At 38.8% G+C, this 26,791-nt stretch overlaps 1 protein-coding gene across 3 annotated transcripts in view; it reads right to left on the bottom strand.

The window, feature by feature from the left end:
• The window catches only part of HTR7 (5-hydroxytryptamine receptor 7), a 30,021-nt gene extending 3,230 nt beyond the window's left edge, over positions 1-26,791 (bottom strand). The window contains exons 1-2 of one of the 3 annotated variants that reach the window (XR_005257433.1): positions 25,945-26,788; positions 3,196-4,637 (exon numbers count right to left, since the gene is read on the bottom strand). Coding sequence is in view for 2 of the 3 variants with exons in the window: in XM_038141300.1 (XP_037997228.1) it covers positions 3,887-4,637; positions 25,945-26,471 (1,278 nt within the window). In the remaining variant the exon portion in view is untranslated. Of the gene's footprint in view, positions 1-3,195; positions 4,638-25,944 lie in introns of all 3 variants that reach the window. The other 2 variants (XM_038141299.1, XM_038141300.1) reach the window with 2 other exon arrangements.

Genomic DNA, 26,791 nt, shown 5'->3' on the forward strand with positions numbered 1-26,791 from the left:
ATTCCAGGATATTAACAATTTTGCATATTAAAACCATTCCCCAAGTCTCTTAATTTTCTCCTTTCTCTTTCTCTGTGTCTTCCTGAGAAACATTTTAAAAGACAAGAATTACTTCTTAAGCAAACTGTAAAGAGGATTTGATGACACATTGATCTTGCACTTTCTTTGAGAATACTGTAATTTAACTAGGGTTTTTTTCCTGAAAGATTAGAAAAACAATATGAAAATTTAATAGCTAGGGAAAGCACAAAAACCAATGGCATTGCTTCCAACACCTTCCAGTTCTGTAACTGCAGCATCTTGGTCAGTAATCCAAAAACTTAACTCAATAATGTTCTTTAAATAATGCTGCACTGTTTGGAGCAATGGCTGCCTGGAAATCTGTTTTCCTGCCAGGGAGCAGGGGCAAAAGAATGAGTGGATTTTGTGTGCATTATTTATAGTATTAATTTGATACATAATTCCCTTCTTTGTCTCATTGCAGTAGATTTATTTGCCACCCTTTGACACATCTTTCTCCTGGTGTTGCTAGCTCCGAACAGAGCGTGAGAGAAATTGTTTTTCTTTTTATGAAACTGAAATGCGAAGCAATAGAGGCTCAATAATAACAAGATATTATCATCAAGTCACATGTTTTACTACTCTGCTATTTCTATCACTCCCCAGTGAGGCTGTTGCTAAACAGAGGAGTTTGGCAAGTGCCAATACTGTGTTGCAGTATTAGATGAGCAGGCTGGTAGGGGGTGGGAGCTGGGAGAAGTGTCAGGAATGAGGCTCCTACCCCAGACAGTCTCCCTCTCAAAAGCTGGGCTAAGGCAGTGTTATGCTGGCCTGCCTGTGCTCTGGCTGGTTCCTGGAGTCTTTTATTTCTATTTTTTTCAAACCCCATCTATTTGATTCACCCTTCTGGCTTTCCTCTGATAAACACATGGAGGAACACACAGACCAAGACTGCAGTCTCTTCTTGGATTTGCTACAAGCACATGTTGACAGAGACTTCTCATTCACCCATTTTTGTATTACCCCCTTGTCAGATGTGTAGTGAATTAAAAAAGTACTGCTGCAGTTAGACATTGTGATGCAGTTCAATTTATTTATTTATCTTTTAAAAAAGGGACATGTCCTGTTCACAAACCCAAACGATTATGCCCTTCTTGTTCTTCTTAAAGCCTCTTTCCGTTAGAATTCTGTCTGCAAGCTTTCTCCTCATCTTCTTTGTATGCTCGGGCAATGGGACATTCTTCTAATCTTCTCAACTTCTTTACTTTTGCCCTCAAATACAGCTCCATCTAAAAACACCTTCCATTTGTCTATATTTTGATTTGGGTATATGAAGAAACTTTGTAGTGTTTTGGTTTTTGGAGTATTTTTTCTTTGGTTTTTCTTTTCTTTCCAAACACATCCAGAGATCAAATATGGATGTTTATCTCCAAAAACTTCAAGGATTGGTATAAACAGAATAACAACTCTTATTCCTTCCTGGACTCTCATTACCTGAAACAGATGGTAGAGGAAAGCTGGACTCCTGCAGGATGTTTTCCCAGAGGAAAGCAATTGCCTCTAGTGACAGCTGGGCAAATGTCAATTTCTGACTCACAAGACACATATGCCATTAAAAAAATAAAATAAAATAAAAATCATCTTATTTGGAGGAAACACAGCTTCTCAGGCTTTCCTTCAGAACAAAAATGCTGAAACTTCTGTTCAGAATTCTAAAATCACCTTCAGAGTTTTATAGTCCCACTTGGAGTCTTCCCAGATACATCTATTTGTATATTCCCATGTATGTCCTTATACAGGAAAAAAAACTTACAGGAGGCCTTGAAACCTTCTCATTTAGCTGGAAACAAACAAGCAAACCAAAAAAGCTACTCTGATAAGTAATAAAGAAACAACAATAACTTCATGTTTAATATGGAAAATATGCTTGAGTTAACTCTGTACTTCAGAGCTTGTGGATCTTCTGGGCCCAAATCTCTCCTTGTCCCTGTGCATAAAATTGGAACATTTAAAAGAAACAGGACTGTCCCAAATCAGTTTGAAACTTCTTTAGAAAACTGTTTTGAAGCTGGAATACAGCCTCTTACTCTACAATTCCTTTGTGGAAATGAGGCCAAAATGTACTCCCTACTGTAGTGTATGAATGCATCTAAAATTGCTTTAGCCTGTTTCAGTACACACAGCTCAGCACATCACCCAGCTCTTGGCTATGTGCCAGTTGGAGGCCCAAGTGCTGCAGTTCCATCTGTAAGCTTGGAACAAGGGGCCTGGCACTGACACCCTGCTTAGCCCAAATGAACATCACTGAGCTCATTGAAGTCATTTTGCCTTCAGACTTGAGAAAGCAGGGACAGAAGTTAGCCTAAAGTGGGATTTGCTGCTGAGGCAATTTGATAATGAACATGTCTCCTCGCTGATGTCCCAATATCTGAACAAGCAGATCAAGCTCTGAAGCTTGAAGTCTTTGTTCAGTAACGTACCCTCACCCTCTGCTTCAGCTGGAACATGGTGTGCAGTGCAAACTTGGGCCAAAGAACTCATCTTGATCTTATGAGTTGTTTTATTATTATTTTATTATAACTGTATCTTACAAAATCACTGCATGTTATATTAATACATTACTAGTAATATATTAATATAACCAATATGATTATTTCTTAATTTTTTTTAATAAAAAAAATTGTTATACTATTTGGCCCTGCTACACTGACAGAAGACATCTGTTACCAAAGTAGGAAAAATAGGATCACATACTTGGACAAACTGCAATGATGGTAGAAAAAGCTAGAACCAGAAAAAGTAAATTATCTTTATTCATACACAAGGCAAGGCTCTGAATCCCTTTAAGCACAAGTGATGATCAAAATCATCAGTTTTGAAGGATAAAGTCCAGATGTCTCTGAAGTCATAAGGTCTCATGTTTGTTTTTTCCTTACTGACTTCAAAAGAGAAAGAAGTCCCAGAAGTAGAAGAGCTTTCAAATAGACAGTAAATTAACTACTGAAGTGGAACAAGGCCTAGCCATACATCACAGAAATGACTTCTGCACAGGCAGTCTCCATCTAGATTAGAGAAGTGCTCAGCTGAGAAAGCCAAGAGAATTAAAGAATGAAGGGATGGACAGAGACCAGACAGATCCTGAAATAAACTGTGATCAGACACATTTGTTATGTTAGAAATACAGTACAAGATTACCTGGTGTGATTTGCACGGCAGCACTGCGGCTGACTGCGCTGCAGGGCTCTATGCAGCAGTAGATGCTGGTCCATGTGACTTTACTCCAACTCTTTTAATCACATTGGAAGTGCAACATATTCTTTCAGTGCCAGAGTTGCTGTGCAAAGGCAATATTGAATTTCACAACATAGTTCTTTTCCAGGCAATCCAGTAAATTAATGTTTAATGAACATATGGGGTTTTATAATAAAGAATATTTCTAAGGAATAAAAGTTCCTTGATTCAGCTTCTTCTTTAATGTTTTATTTTTGTAATACTGAAGTGGAAGGAAATTAACTTTTCACCATTCTCAAGTCTTTATTACAGCAAAGAATCTCTGGGACACAAGGTGCACCCAACATTCAGACCTACTAAACATTTTTTGGGCCAAACAAAGGCGTTAGGCCAACTTTGCTTTTCCCTCACTAACAGCTCAAACATCCTGTGCTACATTTCACTTCCATCCTTTTTTTTATTCCTCTTACACCCAAATGCTTTAGATGGTGGTCTTGCTTTTCCAGGCTGATTAGGGCTGGTGGGCTCTACCTTGTTTCCTGATGACTGCATTAACAGTGCTCATCTGGTTCTTCCTACAACACTTCTTTCGAACCTGTGGGGGAAAAGCCAATGTGATAAAGCAACAAATGATCACAGTAGAGGATGAGTGACCTTACAGAACGAACTCTGGCTTTTCTGCCAGCTTCAGAGCCTCGTGCATCCCTGCGGCCGAGAGTTTGCGGTTGATATTCCTGTATCTGCACTGCAGCAGGTTGCGATAGGTTGTCCTCAGGTCCCGGTTGAAGAAGGCATAGATAAAAGGGTTAATGAGAGAGTTTGCATAGCCCAGCCACAGAAATGTTCTCTCCACCCAGAGTGGGATGCAGCTGCACTCTGTACCACAGATGAAGGGCCTTGCAGTTGAGAGGAGGAAAAAGGGCAGCCAGCAGACTGTGAAAGCCCCAACAATAATCCCAAGGGTGGTGGCAGCTTTCTGCTCTCTTTTAAAGATGGAAATGTTTTTCTTGTCATGCTTTAGGAGTCGTGAAAAATTAGTACATTCTTCAGATTCCTTGTGCAGTTTTACAAGTCCATTCACAGAAATCCCTTCCATTTCTTCCAGACGGGGAAAACCAGAAAACTTGTGTTTAGCAGCACTCCTCCTGGCAGCTTTATAAATCTGATAGTACATGAAAAGCATCACTGACATTGGAATATAAAATGCAACTGCTGTGGAGTAAATGGTGTAGCCAAAGTCTTGACTGATGAGACAAACCTTTTCATCATTCACGTTCTGGGCCCAGCCGAAGAGCGGGGGTATGGTGATAGAGGCAGATAAAAGCCAGACACACAGGATCATTTTGGCCATACACTTCCCATTCTGCCTCACAGGGTATGTGAGGGGTCTTGTAATTCCCAGGTACCTGGAAGGATAACACGGAGTTACTACAGAGGGCAGGGGTTAGCTGTTTAAAGTTACTCACTCTGTCCTAAACCAAAATCTTAGGCTAAGTTTTCCGTTTCATAATTTTCAATCCTCTCTTTGCATGTACTTCCAACTTGTAATTCATGTGTCTTTCATGTTAAATTTATGATGTTAGTATTCTATATAAGAGGTCTTCTATTCCAGAAGGAAATCTCCCATTGGCCATAATGGATGTGATGTCTATGAACTTGTTCAATCTTCATGCATGTAAAGCATATTTTGGCTTTTAAGGAAATTTTGAAACCTAAATTTTACTTTCCAACCTTAAGAAATCTTGGAGTATAGAGGAATGCTCATTCCACAAAGTCTATCACTTTTTCTATTGAGTGGATGGTTATAACAAGCAAGCATTCATCTTCACTATTCTTATGAATTCAACAATTAGGAAGAACCCTGCCACTAAGCTGAGATGATGAGCTGTCTTTCTTTCCTTCATGTTTCAGGCAGAAACCACTAACTGCAAACTTAAACCAAGAGTAGACGATTTCAGTACTAAAATAATTCTTTTTATCATCACTTAATTAGAAAGAAAATACATTTATTCAATGTCCAGACTTTTGCTGAACAAACTAAAAAATCTGTTGCAGTTCAAGGAGACCTGGGGAAGAAAACACAGTTTTACAGACAAGAAAAATGTTTATAATGGGTCAATTTTTCATAGAAAAAAAAAAAATTAGGTCTGTTGACAACTTTTATATTTCCTAATTTGTGGTATTTTAAACTAAGTATCTATTTAGAAAAGTATTACTATGGCTCTATATAGCTGGGTAAGAATATTCTAAGTTTGAATTTACTTTTAACTGTAGAAAATTTCTGTATTTCCTCTCTAACAATGGGAATATCCTCTTTGATGGAATCATATGCCTTTATTTCAACCTAAGATTTTTAGTTTCAATTTTGGCTTCTGCTCAAATGGAACTTACCTATCAGTTAATGTTAATTTCTTAAATTGTTCTTTTTCACTTCCTCCAAAAGGATTTAGAGAAAAATCAGTGTGATTTGTTTTGTTATTTGTAAAAAAATTATTTCAAATCAAGTTCCTGAATAATGTTTTGGTTTCAAGAGTTACCAGTGTTTACTCATATAGTGAAAGTTCTGTAGTGTCACAAACAAGAACTATAGCAATGTGATTAAAAATATTTTTGAGGAGCATGTTTTCTCTGTCTATTCACTTAGCAGAACAAACATGAGATTTGCCTGGCTCTGTGGAACGCATTGTTGATTTTACTGCAGTGCAGCAGATCACGGCCAGTGCTCTTGCTTTATACAAGCAGCCGGGTATGCTAGAGTTATGGAAGTAAAAGAAACATCATTTATTGATCTGTTCTGATGAGCATCAACAATCCTGTTCAACCATGTCATAGGTTTGATGTTGCTGTGGTGAGAAGTGTTACAAGAAGGACAGACTGGTTTATTGTGTCCTACTCTTGACAGGATGCATGAGTAAATTACAGCAGGTCAGTATTTTGCCAGTGAATCCGTGCCTGGAGGGGCCATGAACTAAGAATTCTTATTGGAATTGTCTGTGATCAGGGCAGTGCAATCCATGGACTGTGCTGCTAAAAAGGGCTGCTTCTTGTGCCCCTCACCATCAGCATTGGAATCTAGCCACTGGCCCAGCAGCCATGGGCATCATGCAGAGACCATGGAGATTTCTGATTTGTAGCAACACGGCCAAAACCATTTTCACTCCCAAGGAGGCAAGGGTTTTCCTAGGTACTCCAAGATATGGAAGAGAGGAATTAGTGCAGGGAACTTCAGTTTAACTAATTCAAGTATACATCACACTGCTTCAAGCAATGCAACTGCAGCAAGGGTGAGCTCTCAGCTGCAGACTTTCGGGGACAAGAGTGGCCTACCCTTAAAATTTGCCTAAGAATAGCCCAATTTAGGTACAAAACAGTTAAACACATCCTTTGTGTGCACAGACTTCTTGTCATTTACAACGTGTTGTTCTCAAAAAAAATCCTTATCTGCCTTCCTGAAGTACGTACTCCTATAGCTATTACCCAACTGGTCACTAAAAATAACACTTTTAGGGTGAAATTCATTATGTAGCTAAAAATGTTAAGCTAGATTTCTGTAAAAATCAGAGCTGTGGGCTGCATATTCTGAGTGCCTACTGATGCATTCTCATGCACCAGAATATAACAAAAAGAATTCATGAAAGCATAAGTATACTGAAAAGAATGAAAATTCATTAGTTTTGCCCTGGCATCACTTTTTTTGGAGTGTATCTTTTCTTCAGAAATGCTATTTGAAATTAAAATACATTAATTAGCATAAAAATACACCAGCATCGCTTCTGCCTTATTCATTTTGCTAAATGTAGTATGATGGGGGAAAGAAGTCAGCAGGCACAAATGAAGGAATGTTATCTTTTAATCTCTCTATATGAAATCCATTACCCTTGAAAACTCATTTGCAACGTCAAAATAATGTAAATCACTACTGTTGTCTAATACACTAGAGAGTGTTTGGGGCTTAATAGATTCATGAACTTCAAAAATATTGTCAAATTCAGTGGGAAAATATGCTTTTTAATGCTTAATCTTAAACTAGTACTTTAATAAAAAATACTTAGGGTAAATTAGCTGAACTTAATATATTCAAGTGTAAGTAGCACCTTGAGGTCTCATTACTGGGAAAGAATGAAGTCAGAGTCCCTAAAAAGCCTGTTTCATGTGTCTCAGCTATCCCCCACAGGAAAGAAGTGTCTCAGACTTGTTATTCTGAGATTTGCTTCTTTCACATGCCACAGATGTTCATTTTGATCTTGGTGGAGAAGAAACTGTGCCTGGGTTCTCACTTTGAAAAGAAGGGCAATGCTATTTTGTATTCATCCTGCTCTGCATTTCTTGACTCAATGGTTCTGCCAGACAGGGCATCTCTCCATGTTACACCCAGCACAGTGAGGTCTGTATCTGGGTTACTCCCCAAAAGCAGATGAATGGCCTTTATTTCTTCTAAATTGGTCATGGCACTTTCCATTCAGCACTGCCTGTTGCTGCATGCAGAACACTGAAGTGCAGGATGCTATTCCAGCCCTGCCAGAGGCACAGCAAGCACGTTCTGCTGCCACTCCAAGGATGCTGGGTGAGTGGAAAACACTGAGAAGGAAGAATATGGCACTACTGTCTAACTGTTACAGCAAAAAGGGATGATGTGACCACTTTTCTAGTGCATCACATATGTGGAAAACAGGCCCTTGCTTGGAGAGCTCAAAGTAAACAGCAGAGACAAAGAGATGGCAAATGGTGAAGGGCAAAGTAAACTTCTTTTTAAATGTATGTGTATAAACACATGAGCACACCCCTGCTCTGGGTTGGAGTCTTGTGATTTCTTCAGTGTCTCTTCTTCCCCACTGGGGGTTCTGCTGCAGTCCCATTCGGGTGTGAGGCATACACAGTGTGCCCAGCTCTGGGGAGGAAAAATTACCCCAACCTCTTTCTGGAGCTCTGTTCAAACCTGGGAGGGGGTAAAGAATTCCTCCTTTCACCAGCCATTGTACACAATTGCCATTTGCCACACACGATGAACACCAACACTGGAAAAGGTAAATGAACAAATCCTTTCCCTTTGCTTTACAAAAATCTGATTCCCTGTGACACAGTATCTCTAAATGGTTAGCATTTAATGACGTTCAATTGTCATCGATAATTTTAATGTAAAACCATTATAACTATATAGGTCTGCTCCTGAGACAATTCAGTTTTTGAGCTTTTCCATTCTGGTTTTTCTGCTATCAATCCATTACAATGACCACAGAGAATAGTTTTATCCTACAGGGCTAAAAAAATCCCTATGATCACATAGGCAGATGGGTCTAGTCCTCACACCTTTTGAAATATCCAGGAAACAACCTGAGACTTAACAGCTACATTGACTTAAACAATAGAAAGAAAATAGTAACAGGATGGTCCAATTTGTGATCATGTTTCCTAAATCTTTCTTTCCTAGCTCCATTATATGGCTGAAAGATTAAGAAAAAGAGTAAAACTACTTGCCTGTCACTGTGAGCAAAGTCATAGAGCAATACAAAACCGTACAGTTAAAAGAATTAAAATAATTTTGACGCTTCCTGCCCAATTCAATAATAAATCCAATGCATTATGACATCAGCATCACTTCTACAACTGTTGTACACACATGTAATTCCTTTCTGGTCTCCAGGTACTTTATAGACAGATAGAATTCCATTCTAGTTAGTCCATATTTATGTCCCAGAATTCACTGTCTTGATCTAACAGATTCCAGAATCAAATTAGATCTTTCACTGTCTGACTATGCTTTTATGAAGCAGATTGGATTGCAATGGAATAAGACTAGAAACATACTGGAAATGATACAGATGTGTATTACAGCCATTTCTGCCAGGAATCACAAGATATTTTGTTATCACTTACCATTTGATTAGGAGTTGTGCTTTATATGAGGTTCTGTCAGTTCTCCCATTGTTGTATTTTAAGAGGCATAAAACTGCTTTATTCCAAAGACACAACAATGCTTCCTCCTTTGCTGCTCTGTTTCTCTAGCATAGAAGCTTTCTCTCTTCAGTACGTATCTCCATGCAGGATGTTTTTGCAAACCTACATCTATAGAATCCTATCCTGTATTTCACCTGCAATAATAACTTATTCTGAAGAATTGTGCTGATCTACTGGCTTTTCTTCATTGGCTGTGATTCTCTCATCATCTTTCATAATTTTTGGTTCAGCTCAATATTAAGAGACACTTCACAAGAATAGGAGCAAAATGCCATTCCTAAAATCTATCCAGCACTGAAAAATATTCTGCCTAGTATAGTAATATATCTAGATAACTTTTTTTCTTTCCTTCAAATGTAAATGTAACAAGTTGAAATAAACACCAAATCTATTCTTTCTGTTATGGCTATGGCAAAACACCTAGCAAACACTGTTTTCTTTTGAAAGATGATGTGTTTACACAATGCAAGAGATGCCCTGTCTCTCAGACTTCCTTTTAAATAAAACAAGGTATACAAACATACAAACTGATCAGGGGAATACTATTCCCACCACATACTTAATTAATTGAGACAGAAGTAAAAGAACAGAAACATAAAAAGGCCTCAATGGGGGACACAAGTATTGCAGTGCACAGCTATGGTGCTATAATGTGACAATTACCTTGTTAATTATTGTACAAAAGTACTTTACCTTTCTGCAATACAGTCTGGCCTCATAATCACATCGTAATCACTGCCAGTTTATTTCTTGGGAAGAGGAGGATATTTCAGAGGCAGTAAAAGACTTTTCTCCTTAGCAGAAATGCTCAAAATTACTAATTTCAGTGCATATATGAAACCTTTCAGAATACGAATGGGGTCACTTTAAAACCTAAAGAAAACATCATGCAATGGTAGAGTGAGACAGCAGAACTAACAAAATGAAAACACACTACTCAGTGGAGAGAAAAACACTTTGATTTTTTTCTGTGTTCTATCTAGTTAAATGTTGCATCTTTCCTATGCTGTGAATTAGTACACAGTTTATGAAAGTCTTGGCACAGTGGTCAGCTTCCACATCTTAATTGCTAGAAATCCCAGAAAGCTCTACTTCACCCTTCTCGGCTGATGGTGAAAAAACAAATATAGATGATCTCAAATGTATGTTTTGATATGTATTCATCTAGATGCTTATGCTTCACATTTCATAAAATTTCAACATTATTATAATTGAAATGGTGATGTGTTAATTTTGCTATTTGAAAAAATGAGAATGAAACACTTGTTTTGCTTTTAGTAAGGTTAACACTTTACATTATTCTTCTTTTTCTTCTTAATTCCCCTTTTTCTTCTCCCTTCTTACATTATTCTTCTCCCTTCTTCTTAAGGTTAGCACTTTAAATTATTCCCCTTTTTCTTCTTAATTTCTTCTTAATGAAAGGCATTTTCCTAAATTCTTTCTATAATAGGATGACCTTCATTTCCACTGCTAGAGTGGGCAATATATTTCACTTATTTGACATAGTAAATGTTCTGACTTGATTTTTCTTTTTCTCAAAAATCATTGTAGGGGGTTATTTTTGATGAATTCAAGAAGTGTAGGCTTTCCTGGCAGTGGGGGAGGATTAAGTCAATCAAAATTAAATAACTTAATTCTAAAGGAATGTAATTTGCATAGTAGAAGGTTGCTTTCTCCTCTCACACATTTCTTTTAGTTTCTCTGTGCTTTCCTGGGCTTTCTTCCTTTCATTTTGTATAATTTTACACCTTCATATTTTTCTTATTTATTTTAGCTCATTTTTCATACTTTTATTTCACTCATTTTTATTTCACCTTCTTGCTGTCTTATTTCTCTTTCTCTGTTAGCTCTGTATTTTTCCTTCTTCATTTTTGCCTACTAATCTTAGACATCCACCCCACAGGTAGGGGGATGCATTCTGTTCTCTTTCTAAGAAATACACAACAGCCATACTGTCAGAATATGTGTAACATTCCATTCAACTTCTATTACCTTGTAATTGAAACCATATTACTCTTTATTTTCAGACCTTGGCAAATTTCTTTCACCTGCCCTCACCCTTTGCCTTTCATTTTCACCTTGCATGCCTGTCAAAACATTTATCACCTGTCAGATCTTGTTCTCAGCTCCATGACAAACCAGTTCTTTAGCCTTTCATTTTCCACTTCAAATTATACATTGCTTGGAAGGAAAAGTCCCAAAATGTAGTTGCTGATGTTTACCTTGCAGCACTGCCTGAATGTTAGATAATATCTATTTCCTACCCAATATTTTGCAATTACCCTTATAAATATTCTAAATTATAGACCAAATGCTTTTATTAACTCTCTTTGAAGAAAATTGTACCTGAATATTTTCGTTTTTCTACCATCACCAGTGACATTAATGTAGGAGATATAAGGAGGAAGGTGGATTTCAGCCAGTTTAATCCTTCACCAGCCTCCTAGAAACCAGATACATTTGAAAACTGGAAAGGTTTTGGACACAAATTATTTAGAATTAAGTTGCATTCTGTAATGGAAGACTTACTATTTTTATCTGTTTTAAAAATGTCTGAACTCCAGCTTTGTGGGTTTCATCATCACTTGTTTCCTGTATACAAGTGTGGTTTGCTTACTGAGTGCAACAGGATTAATTATATACAGAGCTCAAAAATGCTTTTCACCCCCCTCTTGATAGATAATCTGTAACACTTCAAAAGCTCTCCAAACCCAGGCAAGTCACACAATGGAAGAATCATTTTTCTTTACACTGTTCAACAATGTGGAAGGATGGGGGAAAATAAAAAATAATTTCATGCTTTTGTGAAAGAAAATGCGTAACTGTGTCAGGGACACACTACCCACTTCTGCCTTTTCACACACACAAACATCCTCCCAGATTTGCAAGCCCCTTTATTTAACACAGATATATTTATTTTTGTGGAAGAAGTGAGAAGAGAGTCAAAATGTTTTCCCTAACTTTTTCTTTTGTTTTTTTTTCTAAGTAAAAAGTTATATTAATCAAAATATAGAATAAAGTATAACTTACAATACATATTGGTAACATTTTGGGAATATTCCCTAGAGAAAGACTTCTCAGGCTTTTTTAAGAAATATCCAATTTACTGAAAATTTCTTCATTAAATTCATCATAGTATACACACAAGCTGCTTCACAAGTGCAGAAACTTGTGAATACAGGTTCATACCCTGTGGTATCATTCAGAGTAGTTGTTAAGTCATTTTATCAATCAGGGAGAAAAAGGAAGATTGAAACCTCTTCAAAGATGGCTGTTTTTTGCTATCTTCAATAAGGGGATTTATATAAGAAAACACTATTTCTATTAAAATTCACAATTCAACTTATTTCACATTGAGACACTTTTTATTATCCCAAAATATTGTAGACCCATAAAAACAAATGCAGTGCATTTGTATCATGTCAGCTGTTATACCTGAGTATCTAATTACATGGGGTTCTTACATTCATTTTTATCTTTATGTGTATGATGCAGTAGTTCATTTTATTAAGTTATTACAACATGCCTGGCCTCTTTGTGAGAGGGCAGAGAAGATATTTAATCTTCTGATACTATCTGGGAGACTAAGATAGGGAAAAATCTTTTCTAGAAAAAGAATTAAAGAGGAATTGCATTCTTGTTTGTTTCTCTCTGGTTGTGATGCAGTGTTCATTAGCAATTGAACACACAGAAAAATAGGTTGGAAAAAGCTAGGAAAGAGGTTTTATCTCATATGGCCTTTTGTATGTTAGAGGAGAACTGGGTAACTCTGAAAAGGGAAAATGAATCTGAGGAAATTATGTGGCATGGCTGGAGGGAGTGGGGCTGTCAGTGAGCTTGAGGAGCATCAGAGCCCAAAAGCTACTGGGGAAGGATGAGCCCTGACTTGAAATTTTGCTTAATAGGTGTTACAGGGGACTTAAAGATCCCTTTAAAGATCAGGTTTCTTGAAGCACCAGCTCAGATGAAATCCCCACTCTTTTCAACAGAGGCAGTTTCTGAACAAACAAAATCAAAAATGGAAAAGAATATGTTTTGCAGATAGCAACTGGAAAATCCTCATTTTCCTTTTGTTCTCTCTCCATCTCAACCCTCTTGTCCCTCACACCCAGGGGAATTGTCAGAGAATGTGTGGAGGCTCGATTTCAGAGCTATGAAAAACTGTCTTTTGTTTTTTAATCGATGACTACCATAAAGCAGAAATGGCTACGGTGATTTTCTCCAACTTCACTACATGAGTCACGCTTGGATTGATACTAAACATCAGCTTAAAAGGAATTATTTTGAAAGTTATAACAGTGTTTCAAAATGAAAGCCTCCCACAACTTTAACTAGAAAATAATGAGTGATGTCTTTAGTACAATTAAATTAAACATTTCAGAAGTTTCCATAGTATAAGTGATGAACGAAATGAAAAACCACAGCCCACTGAACTGCTAATACCACTATATTAAAACAAAGTATCCTCAGGGAATAACTATTTCAGTGTGCTGAGATTACGTCCCTTCTCTTCCTTCCTTGAATACAAACAGTTTAAACATATCTTCAAATAAAGCACTTAAGGAACAACCCCCTCTAGAATACTTCTTCCCTCCTCCCCCTTCTTTCTTTTCCTCTCTCTGAAGAGACAGGAAAAATGCTGGAAAGACCAGGTCCAAATTCTCCTCTTTGCTTCTTCATAACAGTAACTTTGCAAGAGCCCTAAGGTGCACTTGAACAGTCATTGTGGGTGGATCTCAGTACAGACCTAACCTACCTGGACATTTTGGGCTTTGTCCATAGTTGTATTGGCCTGAAGGCAGATCTGATTTTTTTTTTAAAATCACACAAAATTTTGCTGTGTTCCACTGGATCAGGTGTGTGAAAATTATAAATTTGGCCTCAAGCTTTACTTGTTTGCCCAAGCCTGGCCAGACAAAAACCAAACTATATAAATAAACTGTTTTAAATACACAGGAAAATCCAAGTCTAAAGCAGGTTTAATTAAGAATATTCTTTCAAAAACTTTGGCATATACAAAGCATCTTGTACGGTGTTTATCTGGCTGTTTTTTAAAGATGCACACTGAAGTTGCTTCCCCTACAGTCATAAAATCATTTCTCTCTAGTATGAATAACTCTTAACACAGGAAAAATCACATCCAGGTTTGGAACAGAGGCTGTGGGCTGGAGAGAGCACAGCATGAGGGGAAGTTATCAAGGAAGAAAGGCAGGAGGTTAGATCAAATTGTCAGTCTACAATTGAAGAATGTTTTAGAAAACTGCTGCTCACAGTCCTTTCCAGAAGAACCTTTTGGTTCAGTGCCTTATCATTAATAAAGTGATTCCTCCCCTGTAACTTATACAAACAGTGATTTTGTGTAATATCTTGATATTTTAGTAGTATTTTCTGCTCAGTATGTGGTACAGAATGAGGTTATCATGTTTTATCATCTTCCATGCCAATGAATGTAAGGTTTACTGTAGCTACCACACTTCCCAACCGTATGCCATTTATTTCCTCAGCACTCATTTTAACTAACATATTCACATCCAGCATGCTGAAACACCCAGGCTCGAGTTCTCCCTTCACGTGTAATTCTCCTGCCTGCTGTCATTTTCCTCACAAAATGTGGCAGTAAGTAATATTTTGGAATTTAGTATCAATAGATAAATTGGTCAGGTTGAGCTCTCCTATATATATGGGAAATAGAAAATTTTCAGGCATTTAATATTATTTTATTAATATTTCTTCCATTTGCAGTCATTCAGAATCCCTAAATACAGAGCCCCAGGTGCCCTTTAACTGAAGGAGAAGGTTAAAGGAGAGAAAGATGTAGTGATGAGAAGTAACAGCAGCAAAACCCAAACTGTAGTCAGTAAAACTGTATGTTCAGCCTTTCCCAACCTCAGTATTTAGCAGTTCATTTGTCATAATATTTATTCACTTTTGCCAGCAGCCTTCGGAGTGAAGAAAGTAACAGCCAAGTGGACACTATTTCTTTCCAGCTGACAAATCCTCCACTGTAATGACCTTTGAATCTCCTGGGTCTTGCTCAGACCTGCCAGGTTGTGGCTCCACATGGGTGGCGTTTTTCAGCTTGTCCCAGTAACATTTAATCCAACTCCAGGAGTCCAGACTCCCCATCTAAGATGTCACCAGGTCTACCTTTGTAGAGGTAGCTGCAAGTAAGCTTAGAGATCCCTAGACAGGAAACCTGGGGAAAGATTAGCCAGGACAGTGTGTCCTCTCTGTCTGGATGACACAGCCCTGCCTATGACAAATTTCCACTACAGTGTATTCTTTTTATCAGCAACATCCTTCATATTTTTCTTTCTTTTTAAAATCATGCAAAATCTGCAACACTAAATATTTTTAAAATATGGAACACATTGCAACACAAACTGCTACCACCAAATTCACAGGCATGAAAATATAGTACATCCAATCTACAAAACGAACCTCTTGCTTTTTTCTTGTCAAGAAATTAGTTGCTGGCTCTCTTCCCCTGGGTTTTCTATATAGAATGACAAAATTTGAGGACAGATTCAGCTATTGATTTTTCACAAATACCCATTTTTCCAGCTCAATATGTGGTCACAATATCTCACATTGTGTCACAATACCTGGGTAATACCTTTTCGTGTTCCTCAAAATTTAGAATTACACATTTATGCTAAAACAGAAATACAGCTGATAACAGATCATCTTCTCCTCCAAACCTTCAAAGACAGCAGGATGTAAAGATTATCAAGGATCCCAGAACTCTCTTTTATATTCATTTTACAGATGCTACACCACACGTGGGATCAGCAGGAAGCAGCCCTTCTTCCCACCTCTCAGCGAGTATATCTTTCCTTTGCTTTTTTTTCCCTCAGCAACAAGTTGGCAGCTCTAAGGTTCTTCTGAGATATGGTGGCGTCAACTCTGTGTGGATAAAAAGTAAAATACCTAAGGCTTATTTCTGTGACTACAGCTTCCAATGATAACAGCTTTCATTGCCAGGCAGAAAACCTCAAACGTTCATTTGAATTTAGGAGCAGAACGTTGGCATCAGTGTGGGCTGAATCACCACAGCTGGACAGCTCAGGTAGCTCCCTGCAAGCTGCAGGTGTTTGAGAAATTTGACAAGGTCCTCCCTTTATTTCAACAGTAGCAGTGCAGAAGCTTTGTGTTAAATAACAGGCTTTGGAAATGTTAAGCTCCTTCTTGTGTTGTTTAATCCATAGACAAATGGTCCACGATGCTATTTTATTTTCAAGGGTTTTTTTAAAAAATAATATTGTGTTCTGTTAATGACCACATTCATTTTGCAAAATAGCTTTTGCATATGGGACAATACACTCTTGAGACACAACAATCACTATTGTTGCTAAAACTGCTTGTGATAAGAAGTGGATCTTCAAATGCAGATATTTAGGGTAAAAAGGAAACTGCAGTACGTAACAATTCAAAAGTTAAGTCTTTTGAGGCAAAGCTGTACCACTTTTAGCATCTTATTAGACTATTAAAGGAAAGATTTGCATCTTGTCAGCAGCTCTTTTGGGTCATGGGTATAAATATTTCCAAGTAATTTATGGCCAGACGACAAACTCTTTCAGTTCAGGGATGTAATATTTCAACTATTTGCTAAATGTCCACTTCTACGGAAAATAAACAAAATTTATTTACCCACACAGAGAACTGCTTACAGAAAATTATTCTGGCAAATTGTACTGTATATCTGAAATATTTCATGACAATCACAACATGTTTTCATGGCTTATATTCAAGATGACAGGTTGTAAATTCTGCAATAAGTTTAGATAATAGCATATACCTCTGTTATCTGTACTTATGCCTTCCATTTTTACCTTCTCATATTTACACTGATTGACAATTTCTGCATGAACCCCTGTCATCAGAGTAAATCTTCTAGGGCACTATTCTTCACTTTGATTTTGAAATTCCTGTATTTTCTCACATGGGAACAGTCCTCTAGTGAACAGATGCTGCTGCCACAGACTTGGAATTTTTGCAGTTACCTTTTGTGCCCCTCTCTAGAGAACTGCAAACCATATGTTGAAATACATTGTACCCAGTCTCCAACACATCTCATGAAAAGCAAACAGTTTATAAATAAGGTACTTAAAGCTCTTTATTGGTGGCCCAATTTCTCTTGCAGCAGCAACAGGCCATATTTCTGATTACAGATACTTGTATGGTTGACAAGAAATTATGACTTGAATGCCACCAAGGGCATCAGTATTCAGTGGCAGTGAAGGTGGCACAGCTCCATGCCAGGTTATTGGGAAGAGACCTCATGATGTGTTTGCCTGGATCTCCAATTACAATCTCTTCCTAAAAGACTGGAGAGTTTCCAACCAAAAAATCAAAAGTAAAAGGTTTGTACATAAGTCTGCCTCAAAAATAGTGTTCTCGCAGGCAAGCCTTTGCTGCCAGTTCTGATTTTACCCAGCTTGGTGAATGTCTGAAATACAACAAGCTCTGTCCATTCTCCCTTGGTCCCTGACCAGTTTTTCCACCACTATTAATATGTGGCAAGCTGCTGCTTGCCCTTCAACCTGCCACACCCTGCAGGACAAATAATTTCCAGTGTGAGAAAAATGTTACCTTTATATGGGTCTGCCTGCACTTCCCACAATCTCCTTAAGAGACATAAGAGCTGTACACAAAAATGGATTTTTGTCAGATTTCAAACTTTCCTTGTGGTTATACTCTAAACTTCCACAAGCTAAAAAACTTGGGTTTAGTGTTTAACTGTACAAAAATCCCACCCTTTTCCTTGATACATCTCAGGAAAAAACTCTGCTGCCAATTTTCCCTTCAAGACACAATGAACCTCTAAGAATAGACTTCACCCCAGTTTTCCTTAACTTAAAAAAAGTTATTTTTGTAATATCCCTCTTGGATTTGTGTTTTGGTTTGTTTTCCAAACAATTTTGCCAATTAGCAGTGCAATAGCTATCAGTGATGAAATAAACCCCCTTCAGTGGTGTCTTGTGCCAGCTCCCATTTGATAACAAAGGCCACGATAGACAGAAAGAATATGCTCAGTTCTGATTTGATTTCCAGGCACATCTCTGTTCTGCACTACTAGAGAATTCATTTTTGTCTGTGCACTACCCAAAAGCCGTGTTTATTGTTAGAAGTGAATCACCACCAGATTTGCATACATGCTAATATGTACAGAACCACACAGATGTATCAGATAATCTAGATTTCTATACAAAGCCTTGAATAAACAGCAAGGTACAAAAAGAAAATCAGAGATGCTCGCTCTCTAATTTTGCTCTATTCAAACAGAATAAAACCAATTTTCATTATTACATATTTAATCCTGGGATGTTTGAAAATGAAAATCTGCAGTAAGAGATTGTTTAAAAAATTCAGCTGTTTTTTGCCTCTTTTCAGTATATACAGGAATACTATTCAATCCTTTAGAAATAGTTGGCTATCCAGTACAACAAGAAAAACTAAAACTTGTAAGCTTTATAGGTGAAAGAAGTTATCCTCACCTCACAGACAGCAGTGACCATTAGAACAGAAATGCAGTGAGCACTGTTTCAGATACTTGTGCTTTGGGCATGCAGATACCAGAACTGGTGATTCTGCTCCCCAGTCTTTCTTCTGACAGCTGCACCTCAGCAGACTCAACTATTTCTCAAGCTCTTTATTTTCATACAAGACCTACAATGGCCAGCTTTCTTCAGATTTTCTGGTCCACAGAGGAAGGACCAGATCTGTGTGTTACATATTGAGATGGGAAAAAAAAAAAAGAGGTGTTTGTAGCTGACAGACAGTGCCATATGTACTTATCAACTGCAGATGAAGAAAGTTTCAAAATTTGCCACAAATATTTCCAATTAAATATTTCAAATGCAACAACAATATCAAATATAATACTGTGCTTCACTAAAAGGAATAAGATACGTTATATAAGTTTCAGGGAGTTTTAGAAATAATTTTCAGAGAAAATTAATTCAGGAAAGTGAAAACATTCCCTGATTAATTTCTGTTCTTCTAGACTCTTGTGTGAGCATGATATTACAGATACAGTAATCTTGTTTCAGTGTACAAAAATACAAAAGCTTTGATATTTCATTCTAGGATACTGATCATCCAGTTCAAGAAAAACACTAGGAAAATATATTTTGATACCAGTGTAATCAGGTTACACTACACATCATGTCAGTATGATATGCTTTTGCATTTTTTTTATTCTATTTGGATATATTTTGGAAGCTGCCTTCAAAAACAAAGAGAAGTGTGTCTAGAATTGCATTTTTGCTGTGAATCTTGAAGCAAATGCAGCCTTACTTACAGAAACTATTTTTGTTACCTTGATAGGAAAGAAATCACTTTTTAAATGTCTCCAGAGTGCCCTGCTTGGCAAAAACGTGAATTAATGTTCCCTTACCTCTGACTTATCAGGCTCCTTTGAAATGTCTGGATGAGCCCCCAAGAATTAGAGACCCCAAAATCACTTCTGAAAACTCATCCAGTCTTAAACCCTGGTAGGAGCAAACAGAAGATAGTTTCAAATGTGGGGGGGAAATGCAACATCCAGTTTCAAGAAAAGGCATTCAGGTAAATGTGATTTAATCTCAAATCTCCTGCTACTCACTAAACTCTAAATCCCCATTCATGCACCTTGAAAAATTACCAGTTGCAGTCCCCTCTGCACTGCCACCTCTGGGTTATCTTGCCTCTCCACACTTTGGGACTCCCTTGCAGTAACACTGCTCAAATGCATCCAGTACAGAACAGCAAGAGAATAGCCAATCTATAGGTTTTTTTCTATAGCATCTTTTAGCTTCCCAAATCTGTCAGCCTCCCCTGTGCAGACACAAGAACCAGCAAACTTCAGATCTTATGCCTTTTTCCTCTGCAAAAGGACAAAACTTCCACTCGGTTTGATATTAAAACTTTTTTTCCTGTGTCAAGTTTTCACAAAATAGTCCATCTGCATTATAAAATATCTTTTATTTGTTATTTCCCACCTGCTAATTGTGCATCTGGCAGTGTGTTCACAAAGCTTAATTTCTCTGCAAAGAGATAATAAAACAATACCTGTGGCTAAAATCTGGTTACTCTGTAAGTAACTGCATCTTTTTCCTGTGCCTGTGACACAGGAAATAATACCCAAGGATGTCACTGGAAGGTACCTAAAGAAATGGAATCATGGTAATGCAACAAAACCCCTCCGATTAATTTATGCTTTTGGAGTGGGTTCTCTGTGACAGATAAACATGGCACTGCCTTATGCTGCTTAATGCATCCAACTTCCAAATGAGCTTCTTCATCTCTGAATTTTGGACCAAAAATTTATATTGTATGGTTTTTTTACACATAAATAATGAAATGGAGATTGCATAAATGTTTAGCAATAAATTCTATGCGAAAAAGGAACTACATCACCTTTAGGAACATTCTTTAAACAGAGTGCGTTAGAAAAATACATGGGAAGGAGTAAGATCAAATCTGTTCTTTTTCACTTTAGTTTAGTTTATCAACGCTGTGTCTTTCATAAGCTAGACAAGTTATTTATGTGCTCAAAAGGAGTACTGTTGTTTATCAGGCTAAACAATGAAATAAATTACTCTTGTGAGGATGGCTGTTAGCAATTAGCTGCCCTACTGATCTCAAAACTTTCTTCTGCAATATAGACTTTGACTGCAATAACTTCATCACACACTTTTCCTATAGTTCCTTTTAGGTTTTTCCTCATTTATCAGTTATTTCTATGTAAAAGTATATATCTATTAAACAAAATCTCATGTGTGGCACTACTGGTGGCTGTCTATGCTTATCCTAGATCCAAAATATACTACAGAGAGGATTTTTTCATAGCTATTTCTGCATATACATTCTACATGGATTTTGTGAATGATCTGAGCAGGGTTGGCAGAACACACTGCTACCTTTTCCACTCATGGCACTGAGGCAGAAAAAGTCTTCATACCAAATAGGAAGCTACACAGGACTACCAGCTACCATTAGTTTTAGCAAACAGCTAACAGTTTTCAGGTCATATTATCAGCTTGGGATGTAGGTAGAATTTAGACACCTAGATTCTATTGGAATTTAAATTTTGTTCCAAAATCTTCCTTTGAGGAAATTTGAGGTCTGCACAATTCCTAGATATGGAATGAGGACTCAAGAAGCCAGTGAACTTTTGGGATGACACATTCTAAGGAGAAGCATAAGTACTCATTCTTGGAGTGTGGCAACACAGGCAGGGAGAGAGAGCTGATCCTTGTATATAAAAATCTCAGGATCAACAAAAAGACCCACTTATTTGCACAGAAATTCTAAATCCTCATCAATTTAATCGAAGCCTGGTTATACTCATTAATTGTTGGCCCAGATACAGACTGGAAAAGTTCCCAAAAAAGTGTTTCATTACTTGTGTGGATATGGGGAAAGGGTTATAATTCTTCAACTGTATCTGAGTAGTTATGTTTCTTTATCACCTTCTAAGCCAAAGAACTATTTTTAAATTGAATTAAAAATTGCTACTTATGCAGTTATCTTGTGGATATTCTCCAAAACAGCATTTCTGTAGCTATCTTGGGACAGAACAGCATGATGAATCAGCATGAAAACACCACCAGTTCAAACACAATTAATTCCCTTTTTCATTCCCCCCTAAGATGAGGTTTGTGTCCATCCCTCATAATTCACTTATAATGTTTTCTCACTCTTAAATGTAAAGAATATAAAGGAATTGTGATGTGATATAATCTGTTTAATTGAGAACCAGAAAAGTGGAGCCTTAAGAGCAAAAGAAAAAAAATTCCCAACACACTAATAGGAAATTCTTAAAGAAGAATTCAGTTCAGTTCAGTTTTCCTGCAAAACCCTCTGTAGCTCCTACTACAGAGCTAATACTCATATCACAGATGGAGAGAATAGCAAAGGTAATCATTGACTGAGTATCAAGTTGTCTTGCCTGTTTAATCCTTTAAAAATTTGAAAAGGCAGAAATACTCTTGTCTCTCCATCATATCTGTTTTAGTTCTGACAGACCAGCCTGTAAGCAGACAGCCTTCCTCCAAAGTGAGGGCTTAAATAAGATAGAGATACCTAAAATATATGCTCATCTCACGTCCCCCTGACAAAGATCTGTGAAGGTTTTTATGTTGTGGAACAAAAGGGAAGATACGATCTGAAGAAAAGCACAGTAGTCTAATCTCTGCAAATTTAGATCTTTGTGGATAATCAAACAACCTTTCCAACCTAGCTGCTTCCTTGTGCACCCTGTGCTAAGTTAGATATCCCCATAATAGCACACTAACCTTGCACCCTTTTAGTTTGCACAACTTAGAACAGAAGCAACTTAAAACATACAAGTGCTTGGTGTGTCTATCTAGGATAAAAAATACAAGGTTTTCCAACAGAATGAAACCGCCCATTTGTATACCCTATGCTAATATGCTTTTTTCAGAAGCTGATCTATTCAGCTAAAAACCACATCCACCACTAAGGGCTGTGCAGCAAAATCTCTCTGTGAGCAACAGGCTTGCCAGATGCTGGCATTTCAGTGCTCTCAGTGGCATAAACTGAGTAGCACATATTTGTGCAAGGGAAACAAATCAAAAAGCCTTTTCAATTTACTCATTTTATCCTTCTTGGTAGCTCCTCAAAGCCTCTGTTTTACTAACTAAATTTTTTGTTAATAAAAGGTATTATTTCTCTTACAAACTCTGCCTAACAGTTTGTAACAAATTTGGTTCTTTAAGATTAATTCAATAGTAATATTCTTTCAACTATATACCTGATTCTCATATTTGCTTCGGGAAGAACCTAGAGATTTAACAAATTTCAAAATAGTCAATTTATTTGTTCTCTCTGCACAGCTTGCAACAGCCTCACCTTTTACTTGAGGAGAGATGTTACTGGATCACAACAAACGTTTCCTATAGTGCCCTAAAGAGACAGGTGAGAGTGCAATTCCTAATTATATTTCAGAAATGTTTCTTTGTCCTGTCTTAACCCTGCTTCCTAAAGAAATGTCTCCCACATAACCTCAGGATCCTCAATACTTAAGTACATCTAAATGCCTCTGAGGATAGTGGCCAACTTGAAGGACAGTGAATTTCATTTACATTCTCTGCCTCTGGAATTTCTGATTGAAATTTCCTGGTCCTGTATTTGTATTACTTGCCCTGAGGTAGTAAAACCACCTCAGGGAGGGGGGTATCATTGGTAATCTTCTTCTCCTACATAATAGAAAACATGGAAGAGGTTTTATAGAAAACATGGAAGAGGTTTAACCAAAGCATTGGAAAAATGGACCTTGTGAAAATGGCCTGACCCTCTCATGCACTGTATACATTGTGATTTGCAGCTCCTCTACCACAAGCACAACTTAAACTGCAGGTATGTGTTTTCAGAGAAAAATTTTCCTCAGAGACCATTCAAGGATTTCCTAACTACATACATGTAAGAACAGCTGCCAGTATGACAGAACTATAACTATCAAAGCTATACTGGCAACATTTCATCATTCACATTTGATTTTCATGCTGCCTCCCTGCTTTGCATATTTTGTAGATATGCACTATTCAAAGATTTCTTAATATCCAAAACTAATATTTGGCTGGCTTAGCAGTATTACAGCAGTATAAGATTAATTATTTTTAAATAGGATTACAAATCATGGAGATTTTTTAATTCTTTATTGCCAAGTAGTAGAGACATTTTGTTAATGAATTGCTGGCTTGTCTCCTTTTATTTATGATAACTACTATCTCAACTATATAATGGATTTGGGTGACAGAGGTTAAGCATCATAAGTCACAGAATTTTAATTTCAAGTAGGTAGTAGACAACAGCATAATGAATTATGAAGAGATGGTGTTCAATAAACATTCAGTGAAAGAAGTGAGAACACAAAGACGAGAATAATTCTAGTTTAAATCAGCACTAGCTGGTGAAAACCAGCCATTTACAAGAGGTTATGTTCTTTCTCAATACAGAGATATATCTCTTGTTAGTATTTTGGGGGAGAGGGGAGTAGAGGGAGAACTGAGAGAACAACAAGAGATGCAATCATCAGTGTCACCAGTTCAGTCAAAGCCCCTGTTCAGCACACAGCAGTGACCTGAAATGTTAAACTAAGAAATAGAAAAGAGCAAAAGCCCAGTGCTACAGTGTGAATCATCACACATCCTTAAGAAAGCCTAATTATGTTAACCTGTTTCCAAAAGGTTGGTAGAAATGGAGATGAGAGCTCAGAGATGGACATAAGAACAATCAAAGAATAGAAATACTTAATGGGGAGAGGGTGTAAAAATGAAATCACCTATCTTACAAATAGAATAGAAAAGCAGAGAATAAGATGGAAAGGTAGATAAGCCTATTCATATTCTCTTGCAATACAGGAGTTAAGTTTAAAAATTAGCTTAGATAAATTAAAATTAAGCAAATGTCAATGTAACAGCAATTAAAAAAAAAGAAATCAAACCAACACCAAGAACACAGATCATTTGATACTGTCAAAGTCTGTATGTGGATTTCATTGCTACAAGATGCTTTGCAGCATTCAGATAACTGCTGGCCAATATAGAAGTCACAAAATAAAGAGCATTAGAGCAGAGAATGCTTGTACAGAAATTAAAGTTCTGAACTTAATACAAACTCTGATGCTCCCCAACACTAAACAACCTCCATTTACTATAGGAATCTCTTTTGAAAGATTGTTACTTTGCAGAAACCTAATGCAGAGCTTTTCTTAAAACTTTGTGAGGTAAACAGTCAAGGCTGCTGTAGGATATCAGAGTTCATAAACTACTTCTAAAATCTAGTTATGACATTTTTCAATTTCAGTTCAATTGTGTGGAGTTGTAATGAAAAGTTACCTTCTAGCTGTTAAAATTCTTGGTATAGAATTTAGGCTGTGGAACTTACTTTAGGCTGCAACTTACTTTAGAATAGAATCTGTAAAAAAGGAATCTGTCAGCCTTCCTCTGTAGAGGACTGACAGGCAAATGTGGGCTCTTTTGTATGGTTTTACATCAGAACTGAACACCTAAGATATTCCTCTGCAGTGTGTACACACCTCCTTGTTGCCCCAGTGACTGTATGAAGAAGCTAAATGCCAGTAAGCATAACTTGGTTTTTAATTCAGCAGGTGCAAATTTTTAAAAAGCAAACATTTGAAAGTAATTTTTCCTTCAAACAAAACATTATTTGTCAGAAATGAAATGGAGCTATTCTGGGATCGTCCTAGGATAAAGATAAAACCTAAGGAAACTGCAATTACTACACCTTCTCTGGTCTGGTAAAACTCCACCGAACCCAGTGAGGTTGCACTGGCACTCGGAAAGAATCAGCTCAAATCTACCTGTGGTATGAAGCAGTTTAAAGACAGATGTTCCAAATTTTAAAGCAGCTGGAAATGCCCTATTTACTTGCAAAGAACCATGGTAAAGGTTGACAGTTTAGGTCCGGCTTTGCTTTGACACCCTGGCTCCCGAGTGGCGGCAAGGAAGTTACCCAGAGGGACAGCCAGGCAGCTGGGCTGGCACACGGGAGGCAGCTCACCCCGCTGCGGCGGGCTCCTCCGAACAGAGAGCCTGCGGGCCGGCACTCGCCTCGCTCCCTGCTCTGAGCACGGCTCATTTCCAAGGGACCCGGAGGAGGAGGAGGCAGGAGACCGCTGGTGGGACCGCTCAGTGCGGGTCCCCCGCGCCAGGGCTGGGGCAGCGGGCCGGGCCGGTGCCCCGGAGCGGCGGGAGGCAGGGCAGGGCTCGGGGCGCCGGGCTCTCTCACCTGTCGATACTTATCACACAGAGGGTCATGATGGAGGCCGTGCAGCACATGACATCCATGGCGATGAAGACGTTGCAGAAGAGGCGCCCGAAGATCCACTCGCCGCCGATAAGGTCGGTGACGCTGACGAAGGGCATGACGGCCAGGGCCACCGAGAGATCGGCCAGGGCCAGCGAGACGATGAGATAGTTGGAGGGCTGCCGCAGCTTCTTCACGAAGCAGACGGAGATGACCACCAGGCAGTTGCCGGCGATGGTCAGCAGGGTGATGAGGCAGAGCACGGCCCCGATGAGAACTTTCTCCGCGCTGCCGTAGCTGAGGATCTGCTCCCCGCACTGGGAGTCGTTGGCGGGGAGGGGGCTCGCCGTGGGCAGCGCCGACGGGGGGGGCGACGGGCCGAGCTTCGCCAGGCTGCGCGGGGGCCAGGAGCCGGCGATCATCCTGCCGCCGCCCAGCGCCCGCGGCTCCTCCAGGACCAGGGGCCGCAGGTTACCGTAGAGGTGGCTGCCGTTGAGGGCGAGCACCATGCTGGCGTGAGCAGCCCATGAAGCCTCGCCGCCCGCTCTCCGGCTGTCCCCGGCGCCGGGATGCTCGGGCTCCTCCTCGGGCGCCCGGCGCCGCCCGCCCCCTCGCAGCCGGCCGAGCGGCCCGTGGGGGCCCGGCCTTCGACTTCCCCCGGGGCAGCCGGGCTCGCCCGCGGCGCATCGCGGGCAGAGGGGCGGGCTGGGCACGGCGCTATCGCCCCCAGCCCGCGGGCAGAGGGGCGGCGAGGGTGGCGGCCGCTCCCTCCCACCCGCGCCCACCGCCCGCTCCCACCCGCGGCTGCTTTCCGAAGGCGACGGGATGG

This window comes from Motacilla alba, chromosome 6, assembly GCF_015832195.1.
Source record: "Motacilla alba alba isolate MOTALB_02 chromosome 6, Motacilla_alba_V1.0_pri, whole genome shotgun sequence".
In the NCBI taxonomy this organism is placed as follows: domain Eukaryota; kingdom Metazoa; phylum Chordata; class Aves; order Passeriformes; family Motacillidae; genus Motacilla; species Motacilla alba.